Source organism: Zingiber officinale, chromosome 6B (genome assembly GCF_018446385.1).
Source record: "Zingiber officinale cultivar Zhangliang chromosome 6B, Zo_v1.1, whole genome shotgun sequence".
NCBI lineage: Eukaryota > Viridiplantae > Streptophyta > Magnoliopsida > Zingiberales > Zingiberaceae > Zingiber > Zingiber officinale.
This window is the reverse complement of record NC_055996.1, coordinates 135090871-135106912: the sequence shown is the minus strand read 5'-3', so window position 1 is coordinate 135106912 and position 16042 is coordinate 135090871. Positions and strand designations below refer to the sequence as shown.

Sequence of the window (16042 nt, the reverse complement as noted above, 5' to 3'; positions counted from 1 at the left end):
ATTGTGACATTGTAACCCTTTGTCGCTGGAAATGCTCAATAAAATGCTAACGTCATGATAAATTCCTTCTTCTTGGACAATAATACCCTTACTACGCTTTGAATTTGGGTCTGGGACAATACTACCCTTTGACCCATCCTTCTTAATATTTTCATGTATATTAGTGAAAGAAACATAACGTGAGAAAGAGCATAAGACGAGGAGCATGACTGGTTGTGGTTTAGAGAATAAGGTGAGGAGAACGGATTTTTGCAATAGATACATTTCGATAAGGAATTTGTAATCAAAGATATTCTGGCTTTGTGGGTTTAGAGTTTACATAGTCGATCAGTGGAATGACTCCCTCAAGCTGCATTAATTTTTTTACTTTAGTTAATTTTCAACTACTTCAATTAATTTTTTACTTTTTTGCCTACTGAAACGCAAGGGTATATATGTCTTTTTCTTATCTTTGTCGGTTGACTACTATCGCTAAGCAGTCATGGATTTTTTTGTTACTTTTGAAACTACAAAAGTTGTTTCATACTTTAACCAAACCTCGGGGGTAAAATGTAATTCACCCCAAATATTATTCATCACTTTTTTTTTAATGTTCTTTGAAATCATTTTTAACAATTTCATAGGCAAATGACATGATCAAAAATTTTAAATGATTTTTTTCAGTAATGAAATCATGTAGCTAGTCTCCAACAGTATACTCAATAGTTATAACAAATTGTTTTCAATTTTCATTTTTTTTATAAAAAGGAAATCAAAAAATGATTAATTTAAAGAAAATTTCTTTGAAATTGAACTAAACAGCTAAAAGAAAAGATGGGAAAAAAAACATATAAGAAAATTATTTTTTTCGATTTCAACTGCCTAAATTTCCAAGGAATTTTTTTCTAAAATTTGTTGCAAATTTTGTCCTTAAGTGACTGTATTTTTGTAGTGTAGTCTCCAACAGTATACTCAATAGTTATAACAAATTGTTTTCAATTTTCATTTTTTTTATAAAAAGGAAATAAAAAAATGATTAATTTAAAGAAAATTTCTTTGAAATTGAACTAAACAGCTAAAAGAAAAGATGGGAAAAAAAACATATAAGAAAATTATCTTTTTCGATTTCAACTGCCTATATGAGAGGCCATACAGAAATCAATCAGCATTATAATTCTTACTTTGGGGATTATTTGATTTATTTTCAGAAACGTATCATCGAATTGCTTAACCTTCTTGAGAAGATCAAAGAGATAACTCTGTATTTGAAATTAGAATTCCATCACTATCGGCATATAGTCATTCTCCGTGTCGTGGATTATGGTGCCAACAATGTTAACAGTGACGTGCTTTTCGCCCAAGCCTCTCTTGTTTGATTTCAGAGGATGAGGCCCCAAAGCTCTGACTCCGATATCACAACCATTGATTTCGTAGATGTCCCTTATGCAACCATTCACAACAATGCCTGCCCAACCCATGTTTGCGCTAATTGTCCCAAGTTGCCTCCGACTAAGGCACATCTCATGCTCCCTCCACCATCCACCACCAATACTCGGCCGCCCCCCGGTGACTCGAGAAACTCCCTCACCAGCACATTGTCCTCGAACACCTTAAGTGTGACTATAGGTTCGGAGAATGCGTGGCATTGACCGTACATCTGGAATATCGATTGAAGAACTCAAATATCCCCCTTTGCGAGGAGGGATGGATTTGCATCACAAAGTTCAACAGTTGAACACATCTACACTGTGAACACACTATTAAACCAGTAAACCAACTTGATGGTAGGCAAATTATCAGAAAATTAAATTTTCAATATCAAAGGAATAATACATAAAAATTGAAATCTGGCAAACTACATCACATGAATGTATAAAATAAATCCAAAAGTTTAAAATCCAATGAGTGGTGAAATGTGGATAGCTCTAGATATTTTACAATCATAGAAGTCTACGTTTTAGTCCACAAGCATCCATGATAAAACAGATAATCATTTATTGGTACGCACTAAACACTTAGCAGTACATTAGGACTATATTATCTTTAACAGATTTGCTGCTTCAGGCGAACTCATAAGATCCCAGACATACAATTTAATTTGCTCAGCTAGTGCAAAAGAACAAGTTAATTGTGACATCTTTTGAGACAGATCTAATTACGGCAACAGAAGTTTCAGAATTTTTGTTAGTTGGTTGTTTTTCTAGTTGCTTTCAATTTCCTGATATACCAATGAGAGTATTATGGACAATTCTTTGAAATCTTTTCAACTTTTGTTGTTGCTTTCAAAGGATAGGTTCACCTATCTTCTTATAATCTAAAGTGTGCTATAATAGCCTTTTATGACTAGGTTCATTAGAGAAATTATGTGTAGTTCTAATAGATGATGAAATGAGAGAAAAACGAATGAGAGTGTGAATATATAAATAATCAATGGATTTTATAATTAGAAGAGTTAGAATTGATTAGAGTGTGACGGATAAGTGATAGAGAAAATCTAAAGAAACTTCAATCAACATAAAAATATGCTGAATTATCAAAAAATATAGATAAGGATGAAATATGCTGAAGTAACATATTTGTGATGGAAGGATCTCCAATCTAATATGAGAGCTTAAAATAATAAAAACAAAAATGAATGAAGATCCTAAAAAAATCTCCAGCATAGGCTTTCTAACAGACATTTATCCTCCATGATGGTTCTAGGATGATCAGAAGCCTATTAGAAAATTTTATCAAAAGATAGAAACAATTGCCTAAATGCATTAATGTTTTGATTCTATATGGAATCTCAAATGATTTTTCAGTTAATTTTCTCCTTAGGGAGAAGGAACTAAACTACTCAACATTTTCTCGTCATTCGATTACAGAGGTCATGGGCAATTAATCACTTAATAAAAAAAATACAAGATGTGAACCTTTGGTTTTGTCTTATTAATCAACAGTTTCTCTAAATAGTTAATTATATTGCAGTACCTCTTTTTGTCTTTTTGATATATATCATGTAACAACAACAGCTTGTTTAGATAGTCAATCATATTGTAGTAGCTCTTTTGTCTTTTTATATATGTTACTCAAATAGTACTATTGTCATTAGTCAGTGCAATATAAATTAGGGAGGAGAAAATAATCGAAAATTTTGATATATCACTCGTACCGTTTCAAAATATACCAAATTATATAGATAATATGATATACTAAAAATTTTAGTATAATGTTATATCATTCTGAATAGTTTTAGTACTATATGCAATTCAATAGTTTGGTATTCGGTATACCGCATTGATACAGGAATTTGAGTGTAAATGATAGGTAAATTATCAGAAAATTAAATTTTCAATATCAAAGGAATAATACATAAAAACTGAAATCTGGCAAACTACATCACATGAATGTATAAAATAAATCCAAAAGTTTAAAATCCAATGAGGGGTGAAATGTGGATAGCTCTAGATATTTTACAGATCATAGAAGACTACGTTTTAGTCCACAAGCATCCATGATAAAACAGATAATCAGTTATTGGTATGCACTAAACACTTAGCAGTACATTAGGACTATATTATCTTTAACAGATTTGCTGCTTCAGGCGAACTCATAAGATCCCAGACATACAATTTAATTTGCTCAGCTAGTGCAAAAGAACAAGTTAATTGTGACATCTTTTGAGACGGATCTAATTACGGCAACAGAAGTTTCAGAATTTTTGTTAGTTGGTTGTTTTTCTAGTTGCTTTCAATTTCCTGATATACCAATGAGAGTATTATGGACAATTCTTTGAAATCTTTTCAACTTTCGTTGTTGCTTTCAAAGGATAGGTTCACCTATCTTCTTATAATCTAAAGTGTGCTATAATAGCCTTTTATGACTAGGTTCATTAGAGAAATTATGTGTAGTTCTAATAGATGATGCAATGAGAGAAAAACGAATGAGAGTGTGAATATATAAATAATCAATGGATTTATAATTAGAAGAGTTAGAATTGATTAGAGTGTGACGTATAAGTGATAGAGAAAATCTAAAGAAACTTCAATCAACATAAAAATATGCTGAATTATCAAAAAATATAGATAAGGATGAAATATGCTGAAGTAGCATATTTGTGATGGAAGGATCTCCGATCTAATATGAGAGCTTAAAATAATAAAAACAAAATGAAGGAAGATCCTAAAAAAATCTCCAACATAGGCTTTCTAACAGACATTTATCCTCCATGATGGTTCTAGGATGATCAGAAGCCTATTAGAAAATTTTATCAAAAGATAGAAACAATTGCCTAAATGCATTAATGTTTTGATTCTATATGGAATCTCAAATGATTTTTCAGTTAATTTTCTCCTTAGGGAGAAGGAACTAAACTACTCAACATTTTCTTGTCATTCGATTACAGAGGTCATGGGCAATTAATCACTTAATAAAAAAAATACAAGATGTGAACCTTTGGTTTTGTCTTATTAATCAACAGTTTCTCTAAATAGTTAATCATATTGCAGTACCTCTTTTTGTCTTTTTGATATATATCATGTAACAACAACAGCTTGTTTAGATAGTTAATCATATTGTAGTAGCTCTTTTGTCTTTTTTATATATGTTACTCAAATAGTACTATTGTCATTAGTCAGTGCAATATAAATTAGGAAGGAGAAAATAATCGAAAATTTTGATATATCACTCGTACCGTTTCAAAATATACCAAATTATATAGATAATATGATATACTAAAAATTTTAGTACAATGTTATATCATACTGAATAGTTTTAGTACTATATGCAATTTAATAGTTTGGTATTCGGTATACCGCATTGATACAGGAATTTGAGTGTAAATGATATACAATGTATACCATACCGAAAATTGATATACCAAAATTTTAGTATATACCTAACCAGCTCTAATATAAACACACAATGTGTTAGCTTATGGAACCAGCTCTAATATAAACACACAATGTGTTAGCTTATAGAACCAATTGTTATTAATTATAGAACCAGCTCTAATATAAACACACAATGTGTTAGCTTATTGAACCAATTGTTATTAACTCTACCTCAACTCCCTTCCTAAACTAGAAATAACTGAGAGTAGAAGAAAAGGCATCGTATGCATTAAGAATGCCTCCATTTGCAACACTAAACTATAACTAGTTTATTAACAAATTGTTAAGATGGATATCAATCTCTCTCATAACCAAATATTAGGCCCAACTTAAAACGAAGGTAGGAAAAAAATAAAGCAAGATATCTTATGCTAGAATCTCAGTCATGGTGTCCTTTTATTGAGTAAACGGAAGCTTCGTCAATGAATTGTGTACAGCGAACCATTCTAGTTACCTAGAAATCGTTGGGCTTGTAAGGAGAATACGATTTTGAGATATCCTAGTGAAGACGTGCTAATTGATAATCCAAACAGCGACTTTACTGGAATAAAAAACCAGACTTTTCGAACAATTCAGACCCTCATCAATGATTCGCCACTCAGGCACCGAGGTTTCAATCCGTCAAAATCAAAAGACAAAAAAATGGTTTGCCTGTCCACCATGATGGCTAACTTTCTCCATCCATTCAACCAAGGAATTATGCTGAAACTGACTTCTCAAAAGATATTTCGACAAAGATAAGACAATAAATTAGACCAATTACATCTCAAGTTGCTCGAGAAGAAGGAATTCATGTTCACCAATTACACAAGTTAGTTGTGATTGTATACGAAAGTGGGTCAGTTATTTGTTTAACTTATAAGCGGCATTAGAAAGTAAATGGAATGCTAACTTTAGCCTACTGAATTATGCACAAGTTCTCAACAACAAAATTTGAGGATAGATTAAGCAATGAAATAACTTTGTCCTCCGCAGAGTATGATTCCACCATACTCTATTCTTTGCCTCTTCCTCAGCCTCTCGAAAAGAAGATCTTCGGCTTGATTCAAGTTCAGGTACTCATCGAAGTTGAACGAAGATGGGCATGTTCTGCCATCAGAATAATGATTTAGAAGTCTGAACTTGCTGTGTCCTCTGCTGATGGTAGGTAGCTGTGGAAGAGCCTTTGATTTCTCCGTGGCTCCGACTGCCCATACTGCTTGATATCTTATTGTCATTACTGATCTCAGCACCTGCCTCCTGAGATTAATTAAGAGATGATCATTGTTAACTACAAAGCATGTTTACTCTCGCGAAGCTATAAGATGATCTTATTCATAAGATTTATCAACTGTGGTAAGACAGCTAATACAAGAAATTGTTAGACAAAGGTAGGCCACACATTACCTGTATCGGCATTATTGCAGCATCAGCATATGAGTTGTTTCCTGTGGAAATTGGAACTCCAGATTTATTTTTGCACGACGAAAATGGACCACTGCTAGTTTCCCATGGCAGCCAAGGAAGCAAAACGCCTTCTGCATCAGTAGGTAGAGGCCTAGTTCTTCATAAGTTTCTGTTTTGAAGTAGCTCAAACCGGGATCTCTTATGCAAAGTACTTCTCTGCTTCTTCAGTCAGTCGCTTAGACATTTTTGTTCTATCGTTGCTCCTCTAAGAAATTTATTTAATGAATAGTAAATACCAGCAAGGTACATTTGTCTTTTAACATGACAGAATTCTTCCTCTTCTGGACCTCGATTGCTGTTTTTTTTTTATCTTTGTCTGTTGACTATTATCGTCGACCAGTCAAGGAACTTTCTTTTTTGTTTTACTTTTGAAACTACAAGACTTATTTCATACTTTAGCCAAACCTCATAGGGTAAAATATAATTCGCCCAAAATATTATTCATCTCCTTTTTTTAATGTTCTTTGAAATCATTTTTAATAATTTCATAGGCAAATGACATGATCAGAAATTTTAAATGATTTTTTTGAGTAATGAAATCATGGAGTCTCCAACATTATACTCAATATTCATAACAAATTGTTTTCAATTTTCATTTTTTTTATAAAAAGGAAAATAAAAAAATGATTAATTGAAAGAAAATTTCTTTGAAATTGGACTAAATGAAAAGATGAAAAAAAAACATAGGAGAAAATAAGTTTCTTTCGGTTTCAACTGCCTATGTGAGAGGCCATACAGAAATCAGTGAGTATTACAATTCTGACTTACGGATTATTTGATTTATTTTCAGAAACGTACCATCGAATTGTTGAACCTTCTTGAGAAGGTCAAAGAGACAACTCTGTGTTTGAAATTAGAATTCCATCACTATCGGCATATAGCCATTCTCCGTCATGGATTATGGTGCCGACGATGTTAACAGTGACGTGCTTTTCACCTAGGCCTCTCTTGTTTGATTTCAGAGGATGAGGTCCCAAAGCTCTGACTCCGATATCACAACCATTGATTTCGTAGATATCCCTTATGCAACCATTCACAAGAATGCCTGCCCAACCCATGTTCTGTGCTAATTGTCCCAAGTTGCCTCCGACTAAGGCACATCTCATGCTCCCTCCACCATCCACCACCAATACTCGGCCATCCCCTGGTGACTCGAGAAACTCCCTCACCAGCACATTGTCCTCGAACACCTTGAGTGTGACTATAGGTCCAGAGAATGCATGGCATTGACCGTACATCTGGAATATCGGTTGAAGAACTCGGATATCCCCCTTTGCGAGGAGGGATGGATTTGCATCACAAAGTTCAGCGGTTGAACACATCTACACTGTGAACACACTATTAAACCAGTAAGTCAACTCGGTGGTAGGCAAATTGTGAGAAAATTAAATTTTCAATATCAAAAGAATAATACATAAAAACTGAAATCTGGCAAACGATCACATGAAGTAAAAATGGATGAAGAACCTCAAAAAATCTCCAGCATAGGCTTTATCTAACCAACATTTAACCTCGATGATGATTTATAGATGATCAGAAGGCTACTAGAAAAATTTATCAAAAGAAAGAACCAATTTGCATAAATGCACTAAATGTTTTGCTTCTATATGAAATCTCAGATGATTTTTTTTTCAGTTAATTCTCTACCCAGGGAGAAAGAAATAAACTACTTCACATTTTCTCTTCATTCTATTACAGAGGCTGTCAAACACTAATCATGGGCATTTAATCACTTAATAAAAGAAATACAAAATGCTAACTAATGAGACCTTTGGTTTTGTCTTATCCATCAACGGGTTCTCTAGATAGTTAATCATATTGCAGCAGCTCTTTTGTCTTTTTGATATATGTCATGTATCAACAACAGTTTCTCTAGATAATTAATCATATTGTAGTATGTCTTTTGTCTTCTTGATATATGTCATATATCATATTAATTTCTCGCTCAAATAGTACTATTGTCACTTGTCAGTGCAATATAAACTCACAATGTGTTAACTTATAGAGCCAATTGTTATTAACTCGACCTCAACTCCTGTCCTACACAAGAAAGAGCTGAGAGTAGAAGAAAAGGCATCGTATGCATTAAGAATGCCTCCATTTGCAACACTAAACTATAACTAGTTTATTAACAAATTGTTAAGATGGGTATCAAATCTCTCTCATAACCAAATATTAGCCTCAACTTAAAACGAAGGTAGGAAAAAAAATAAAGCAAGATATCTTATGCTAGAATCTCAGTCATGGTGTCCTTTTATTGAGGAAACGGAAGCTTCATCACCATTCTAGTTACCCAGAAATCGTTGGGCTTGCAAGGAGAATACGATTTTTGAGATATCCTAGTGAAGACGTGCTAATTGATAATCCAAACAGCGATTTTCCTGGAATCAAAAACCGACTTTTCGAACAATTCAGACCCCTCATCAATGATTCGCCACTCAGGCACCGAGATTTCAATCCGTCAAAATCAAAAGACAAAAAAATGCCCTAAATTCCGAACTGGAACAACCAAGCATCATCAAAACACATCATTTCTCACAAAGATAGAGATGGAACAGATGGATTCCAGATGCGATGGATCGCATACCTAGCAAGAGTACGAGAAGGCGCGAGGGAAAGCCAAGCAAAGCTGCTACTGGATTGAGATCGCCTCCGATTCGTCGGAGATGCAACGCCCGGCAAAATCTTGACAGGGCCTTATCCAATTTGTCGACGAGGTGGACGATACAAACAAATAGCTCCGGAAATGGCTTACAGATATATGCTTTGACCGGATGCCATCATATTTCTTTGGTGAAAATAAATCTATTTTCTGAAATCTTTTATAAATTATTATTGTAGTTTGTAATATTTTAACTATTATTTTATTTTTAAATGTTATAAATTATCTATTCGTTGATCATATTCATATTGGTATTAATTTATGAATATTATAGCACCTAAATAGAATTTAAAAAAATAAATATAGATCCACTATCTTAATAGTCCTCTAGTATCAACTTGAGAGATCCTCTATTCTAAGGCAGACGGATTGGTGAGAGATCATTAATAGATGAGGGTCATTATCTTCCAAGTTCCATCAATACAAATACTAAATCAGGGTCTGGTCTAGTATTTATAGACTCATGGTATTTATAGACTCATCCTGGTAAATATATATACACAGATTATAGGCATATGAAGAGATAAATTTTAAATTATCAGTTCTTGAGAATAGACCTCTGACCATTACATCAGAAATGTCATACGTCCACCATCTATGCTAAACCTTGAGAGTTCCAAATAATATTATAAATTAATATAAATAGATGTTATAACATCCACCTATTATTAATAATGTTCAATTCTTTAAGTTATGTTAATGAACGAATTTTATAAAAAAATTTAAAAAAATTTTAAAAAAATAAATTTTGAAAATAAAAATAAAAGATGAATAAATAAATAAATAAATAAATGTAAATATAGATATGACAATATAATGAGTACTTTCATATGAAAGTGAGTATATGTGGTTAAAGTGAATGTGAGTATATGTTAATAAAAAAAAAGATATAATTTGAAAGTGAGTATATGTTGTTAAAGGGAATGTGATTATATGTTAATAAAAAAGATATGATAATATTGTCGTGTCTTGATAATTAGGCATAATATCCTATTTTTCAACTAAAATGGATCAATAATTAAGTAAAATGAAAGCCTAAACTTGCTATATATTGCTAATTACATGCTTATATTATTGAAATAAATTTTATTCAAATAATCTGACTGATAAAAATGACTTTATGTGATGTGTTAAAATAAATACAAATTGCAAAAGATAGCAAAGTTCAAAGTGAACACCAAAATTTCAAGGATTCTGTTGAATTCAGAGCCAAAAAATGTTTTGCCTGTCCACTATGATGGCTAACTTTCTCCAACCATTCAACCGAGGAATTATGCTGAAACTGACTTCTCAAAAGAGATTTCGACGAAGATAAGACGATAAATTAGACCAATTACATCTCTATTTGAATGAGAAGGAATTCATTTTCACCAATTACACCAGTTGGATGCGACTGTATACGAAAGTGGGTCAGCTATTTGTTCAACTTATAAGCAGCATTAGAAAGTAAAAGGATTGCTGACTTTAGCCTACTGAATTATGCACAAGTTCTCTGATGAACAACAAAATTTGAGGATTGATTAAGCAATGAAATAACTTTGTCCTCCACAGAGTATAATTCCACCATACTCTATTCTTTGCCTCTGCCTCAGCCTCTCGAAAAGAAGATCTTCGGCTTGATTCAAGTTCAGGTACTCATCCAAGTTGAACAAAGATGGGCATGTTCTGCCATCAGAAAAATGATTTAGAAGTCTGAACTTGCTGTGTCCTCTGTTGATGGTAGCTGTGGAAGAGCCTTTGATTTCTCCGGGGCTCCAACTACCCAAACTGCTTGATATCTTACTGTCATTACTGATCTCAGCACCTGCCTCCTGAGATTAATCAAGAGATGATCATTGTTAACTACAAAGCATTTTTCTTCACGCAAAGCTATAAGATGATCTTATTCATAAGATTTATCAACTGTGGTAAGACAACTAATACAAGAAATTGTTAGACAAAGGTAGGCCACACAGTACCTGTATGGGCACTATTGCAGCAGCAGCATATGAGTGGTTTCCTGTGGAAATTGGAACTCCAGGCTTATTTTTGCATGGCGAAAATGGACCAGTACTAGTTTCCCATTGCAACCAAGGAAGCATAACGCTGTCTGCATCAGTAGGTGGAGGCCTAGTTCTCAAGGAACTGTCATAAGTTTCTGTTTTGAAGTAGCTAAAACCGGGATCTCGTATGCTTGAACTTGTATCACTCCTTTCTCCATCAAAAGAAGATATATCTGTATCTTCAACATTATTAAGAAAATCTGCAAAGTACTTCTCTGCTTCTTCAGTCAGTCGCTTAGACATTCTTGTTCTATCGTTGCTCCTCTAGGAAATTTATTTAATGAATTAGTAAATACCAGTAAGGTACATTTTTCTTTTAAGTTTTAACATGACAGAATTCTTACTCTTCTGGACCTCGATTGCCTTTCTGGAACAGCAGGCCTTATTGAAGGGAGCAGATCTTTCACAATTTTGCAAAGCTCCTGACCACGTTCTTCTTCCTTCTCTAACTGAGCTAACAATTCCTGCTTGCGCTTCTCTGACTGAAAGCATTTATATTCATTTCAACAAAGGTTTTAACAGAAATCAGAAAGTTACAAAGATGATTGGGCATCCCAAAGAATCGTAAAAAGGTTATATCCCTCGGGCTACATGTTTCACTGAAGTTAAAACTGGATTCTAGGACTGCAAGAAGCTACAACAAATTTATGGGTAATTTAAGTGCAAAGCAGATGTGTAAATCCATCATATGTCCATACTGAATGATGGCATGGGCTCCTTTCAGTTGTGTGTGAAAGTGTGTATAAGAGAGAACAAGAGTGAAATATGAGTTCTTAAGAATGTAATTATCTTGACGAAGGACATGTACTTAGCATAGGAGCTCAAGTTCAAGAACATGCTTTGTATCTCAAAGCTTTTAGAAAAACATAAATCAGGGTGAATGACTTATGCTGCCATTTATAGAGTATAGTTCATAGGGATAAGAAAAACTGGAAGAAGTATGACAGAAGATACACAAAACTGATAGTATCTCAAGGTATAATCTAAACATGCCTCTTCAAGTTTGGTTGTGTAGTTTCTTCTGATTTCAACAATAGTTTGCAGAGCTTCTGAGCTTTTTGTCTGAATGCTTTTCCCATTAGCATAGCCCAAGGGTTCTTTTGTGGCCATGAGCTGTATAGAGAATGGAAAGGATAAATAAATAAATGAATAAACCATTCAAATCAAAGGAAAGATACCATATTAAGATTCAATGTTAAATCAGAATTCTCATTAAGATTCAATGTTAAATCAGAATTCTCAAATCGGGTTATTAAGGTAAACTACTTTATTAAAGCTCCAAAATTACCAAGAGCAACAAAATTTACAGTTTCTTAGAGATGAATAGTCATTAGAACGCGAAACAGATGTTCAGATTAGGCTGAAATGATGATCTTATCAATGTGACAAACCTTTTCCTGGACATAAATTGTTTGGATTGTCTTTTCATCCCCGCACATTCTTGAATGAACATCTTGGGCTTCTTCATCAGTTAATGAAGAAGAATGGCTCTGCGACAAACAAAAGACCCAAAAAAAACCATCTATTAAATATTTTATTGCTTGTAAGCCAAACGTAAGGGTAGTTTCAGGATAGGAATACAGATTAGAGTTCATAGAAAGTATGAAATTACCGAGTAGCTATCTTGCGAGCGGTAAAAATCTATTTGACTCATAGACCTGCCAAAAACATCCTTCTTTGCTACTCTATGTGATGACGATTGCTGCAATATACTGCTGCCAGAAGTCTTTGGTTCACTTTTAATGCTAGAACTTTGAGATTCAACATCATTCTGTAGTGAATTAGAGAAGATCAATATTATAATCCTGCTTGACTTAAAGACTACAAAAGATTTCAGCTTACAATCTAGTGTAACCAATGCAAAAGCAATCATTGACGACACAGTTTCCTAGTTTGTGAAGGATAATGTGTTAAGAAAATCAGAGCTTTTATTGATAACTTCAAAGCATCTCATGAAATGGCACAAGGAAAGAAATAGTATTCTTAGTTTCTCAACAATCCACAGCACTTTTTCATGCAATCTGACAAGTATACAAAGCAAGATGCTGATGCTGAACACCAAGAAACATGATATTGAAGCGGACTAAGCAGAATCAATCTGATCATGCCAGGAACAATTAGCAGTCTGCTATCATTCTACTGATAAATGAAGAAATATCATTTTTTTCAGCTTAATCCTACATCTGGCACCCCCTTAAACCACTTGAACCAAAGATGATTTTTCATGATAAAAATGTGTAGTCTCGTGTCACGTCTTTTATGAAATCTTCATTCTAACAATCGATGATGACTTCTTCACAGAATGCCACGTTTTTCGATAAAATTTAGTGAACATTAACTTCATCAAGTGAGAAGACAAGTACCTCCGAGTCGCTGTACCGATACGGAGCAACAGAGAGGGATCTTCGCCGCCTGGAGACGCTCTCGGATACGCCCTTCGGCGGCGCTGCCAGTCGATCAGGAGGCCTTGATACGGACCTCCCACGCTGGCGGGACGACTCCGTCTCTCTCGAGTAGCTAGCGACAGAACTCCGACGCCGATTCTTGGCGTAGGAAGGCTCACTTTCCTCATCCGACTCAGCCCTAGCCCTAAAAAACTCCTCCGCAAGGTCATCGACGCTGATCTCCGGGACGCCGGCCCCGCGGACCTTGTTGACGAACCTTCCGCGTGGCGTCGAGAAGTCGTCAGCAACCTGCGGCGGCGGGGGGAATCGGCCGGAGTATCGGCTGAGACTCCTCGACCGTTGGAGGGGCCCACTGCGGCTGGACTTGCTGACGCCTCCCTTGGCGACGGAGGAACGCTCCATGGTCGATCGGATTCAGAAGGACGCTCCGCTACTTTACTTAATTTCTTTATTTTATAATTTTTTTTTTTTGATTCATTAATGGCCGACGGGAATCACATGAATGCCACCAATTAATTCACACGCTGTCCGGCCGCCCGGCTCAAATCAGAGATTAACGAGAGCCGGTGAAAGAGCCAGTAACGGTTCGAATTGATTATGATTAAGGAATTAATATTAAGGGACGTTTTTATTAATAATGGGAAAGTGTTTATGGTCAATAATGATACGGAGAGAAGAAATCAACACGAGGGACTAGTATCATCATCTGTCTCATCTGAGTCTGAGTAATATAGTTCTCAGCAGTTTGTTATTTTCTAGATTATATTGATCTTATTTTTCATAATCGTGTGATTTATCATATTTATAATTTTCACCTTTGTTTTTTAATGGTTATTGGCAGTACAATTTATATTATATTTTAAAGTTTTTACCTGACTGAAAATTCAGATTCTTATGGTTTCCGATTCATTTGTTAAAAAAAATCACTTTTAATAAATTAAATGATTTATCTTTAGCCCTTATTTTGTCATATTTTTTTTTTAAAAAAATCCTTTGAAAATGATAAGCTCAATTAATTTTATAATGTTGTTTCATTAATACGTACAAAAAAAAAACAAAATACCAAACGTTATCAAATTATGGTATAACGTTGAGTCCAGTATAATTGTTTTAATGGATTTTGAGATTAATTTTTAAAATGGTGTAATATGTTTGGTTGGATGTCATTTTTGTATGCTAAGGTAAAATATTGAACCCATGATCTCTTACTTCGCATGGATGTCTTCCATTCGATGATCTGTTTCACTTGGTGGGAATTTTACCGACATACTCACCAATGATTTGGCTTAATTGGTTCCATCGAATCAGACCAGACTAGTCGCGTTCAGTCTGATTCTAAGAACACTGATTATGAGGTACCTGAGGACAGCAATAAATAGTGGACATCGCTAAACAACTTCATCATAATGTGAAACAAAATCAACTGTATGTGCCTGGATTTGAATTGGTATAACCTCTATTTCCTTTTTTACTTAAAAAATTTCCTTACATGACTTGTTGCTCACAAATTAATATTCATGCTCTTTTGTAATACAGATTAGTCATGCTATAACAAAGCTTAAGCACCTTCACTCAGTCATCTTCATACATAGAGATGGTAATTTTTCACAAGTGTTGTTTCTTACTAAGTATATAAGGAAAAAGAAAGATTTGCATGCTTTTGTTCATAAAAATTACTTACCCTAGTAGATTTGAAATAAGGGAAGAGAGCATTCTTGTCATTGATATCCTCCCACTTGATATGTTCCCACCAATATAATATGTCTCACCAGATATACCTTTCAATTTATTTTGACAAATCAACCCCTAATGGTAGCTTTCTTAAGTTTTGACACAAGCTTACATATAGCCACTCCAAGTAGGGGAAGGTTAGTAGCTGTCGTGAGATGTAATTCAATTTAGGCAATCTAACCAAAGAGAATAAGTGTAAGATAATGCTAGAGTTGGCAGAACTTCCAACACCACTTGATGCGGTGATAAGGAGGAGTCTACTTGACACGAGTAAATGTCTATATGGCACGAGTCAATTGTCACGGTGTAGATCAAAATCAAGACGGTCAACGCCAGGACTTAAGCAAGGCTCAGCCGCACCCAAGCGAGAAGCGGCTTATCGGCCGATCTACGAGATCATTGTCCGGTCGGCCTTCTCAGTAAACTAGTGTGGTCAACCCGATCGACAGGAAAGCAAGTTGAGCGGGCCAGGAGCCCGAGCCAAACAAGACACCCGTCCGGCTCTAAGTATAATGTCACGTCCCAAAGAAGTCCCTGTCTGAAGAAATTTCGACAACATCTCCCCTGTACGGGTGACAATCTGAAGCATTACTACATACAAAATATACCTCAGCCACACTCGGCTGGAATATATATACAAAATATAAACAATATAACATGCAGTTTAATATACTCAGCCTACCCGGCTGGACAAAAATGAAATAAACACAACTACGCAGTTTATATCATCAGCCCACTCAGCTGAAACAAAATAAATACAACCATGCATTTTAATAAGCCTACACGACTGAACATAAACACACAGCAGCGGAAGACATAAAACGATACGAACGTAAAACCAACAACGAAACTAACAAAAATACCTGTCATCACAGACTTGACCCAAAATTCATATCGACTTAT

At 34.6% G+C, this 16042-nt stretch overlaps 2 protein-coding genes and 1 pseudogene across 4 annotated transcripts; all 3 read right to left on the bottom strand.

The window, feature by feature from the left end:
- Positions 1 to 1224: 1224 nt before the first annotated feature.
- LOC121991598 lies at positions 1225 to 6483 on the bottom strand (annotated as a pseudogene).
- Positions 6484 to 6983: 500 nt separating this feature from the next.
- Positions 6984 to 9065, bottom strand: LOC121989697 (putative 4-hydroxy-4-methyl-2-oxoglutarate aldolase 3). Of its 3 annotated transcripts, none has more exons than XM_042543878.1 (2): positions 8887 to 9065; positions 6984 to 7637 (listed from the first exon to the last, which is right to left on the bottom strand). In XM_042543878.1, the coding sequence occupies exon 2, from the start codon at positions 7619 to 7621 to the stop codon at positions 7127 to 7129; it is 495 nt and encodes a 164-aa protein (XP_042399812.1). In that variant the 5' UTR covers positions 7622 to 7637; positions 8887 to 9065; the 3' UTR covers positions 6984 to 7126. The 3 variants fall into 3 exon arrangements, with proteins under 3 accessions (XP_042399812.1, XP_042399811.1, XP_042399814.1); XM_042543877.1 differs by having other exon boundaries at positions 6984 to 7626; XM_042543880.1 differs by having other exon boundaries at positions 6984 to 7621.
- A 1179-nt stretch (positions 9066 to 10244) lies between these two features.
- On the bottom strand, positions 10245 to 13860 carry LOC121989696. Its single transcript, XM_042543876.1, has 7 exons — positions 13367 to 13860; positions 12616 to 12774; positions 12395 to 12493; positions 11997 to 12116; positions 11348 to 11485; positions 10920 to 11267; positions 10245 to 10772 (listed from the first exon to the last, which is right to left on the bottom strand). Exons 1-7 carry the CDS (start codon positions 13808 to 13810, stop codon positions 10482 to 10484), a joined length of 1599 nt encoding a protein of 532 aa, XP_042399810.1. The 5' UTR covers positions 13811 to 13860; the 3' UTR covers positions 10245 to 10481.
- Between the last annotated feature and the right edge of the window lie 2182 nt (positions 13861 to 16042).

What these genes read in the sequence shown, in the direction of transcription:
- LOC121989697 (XM_042543878.1), bottom strand. Translation starts at nt 7,621, where the DNA reads ATGTGTTCAACCGCTGAACTTTGTGATGCAAATCCATCCCTCCTCGCA.
- LOC121989696 (XM_042543876.1), bottom strand. Translation starts at nt 13,810, where the DNA reads ATGGAGCGTTCCTCCGTCGCCAAGGGAGGCGTCAGCAAGTCCAGCCGC. An exon ending in ACACAACCAAACTTGAAGAG is followed by an intron (nt 11,486 to 11,996) that starts GCATGTTTAGAT and finishes AAATGCTTTCAG; the next exon opens with TCAGAGAAGCGCAAGCAGGA. An exon ending in GGCAATCGAGGTCCAGAAGA is followed by an intron (nt 11,268 to 11,347) that starts GTAAGAATTCTG and finishes TAAATTTCCTAG; the next exon opens with AGGAGCAACGATAGAACAAG.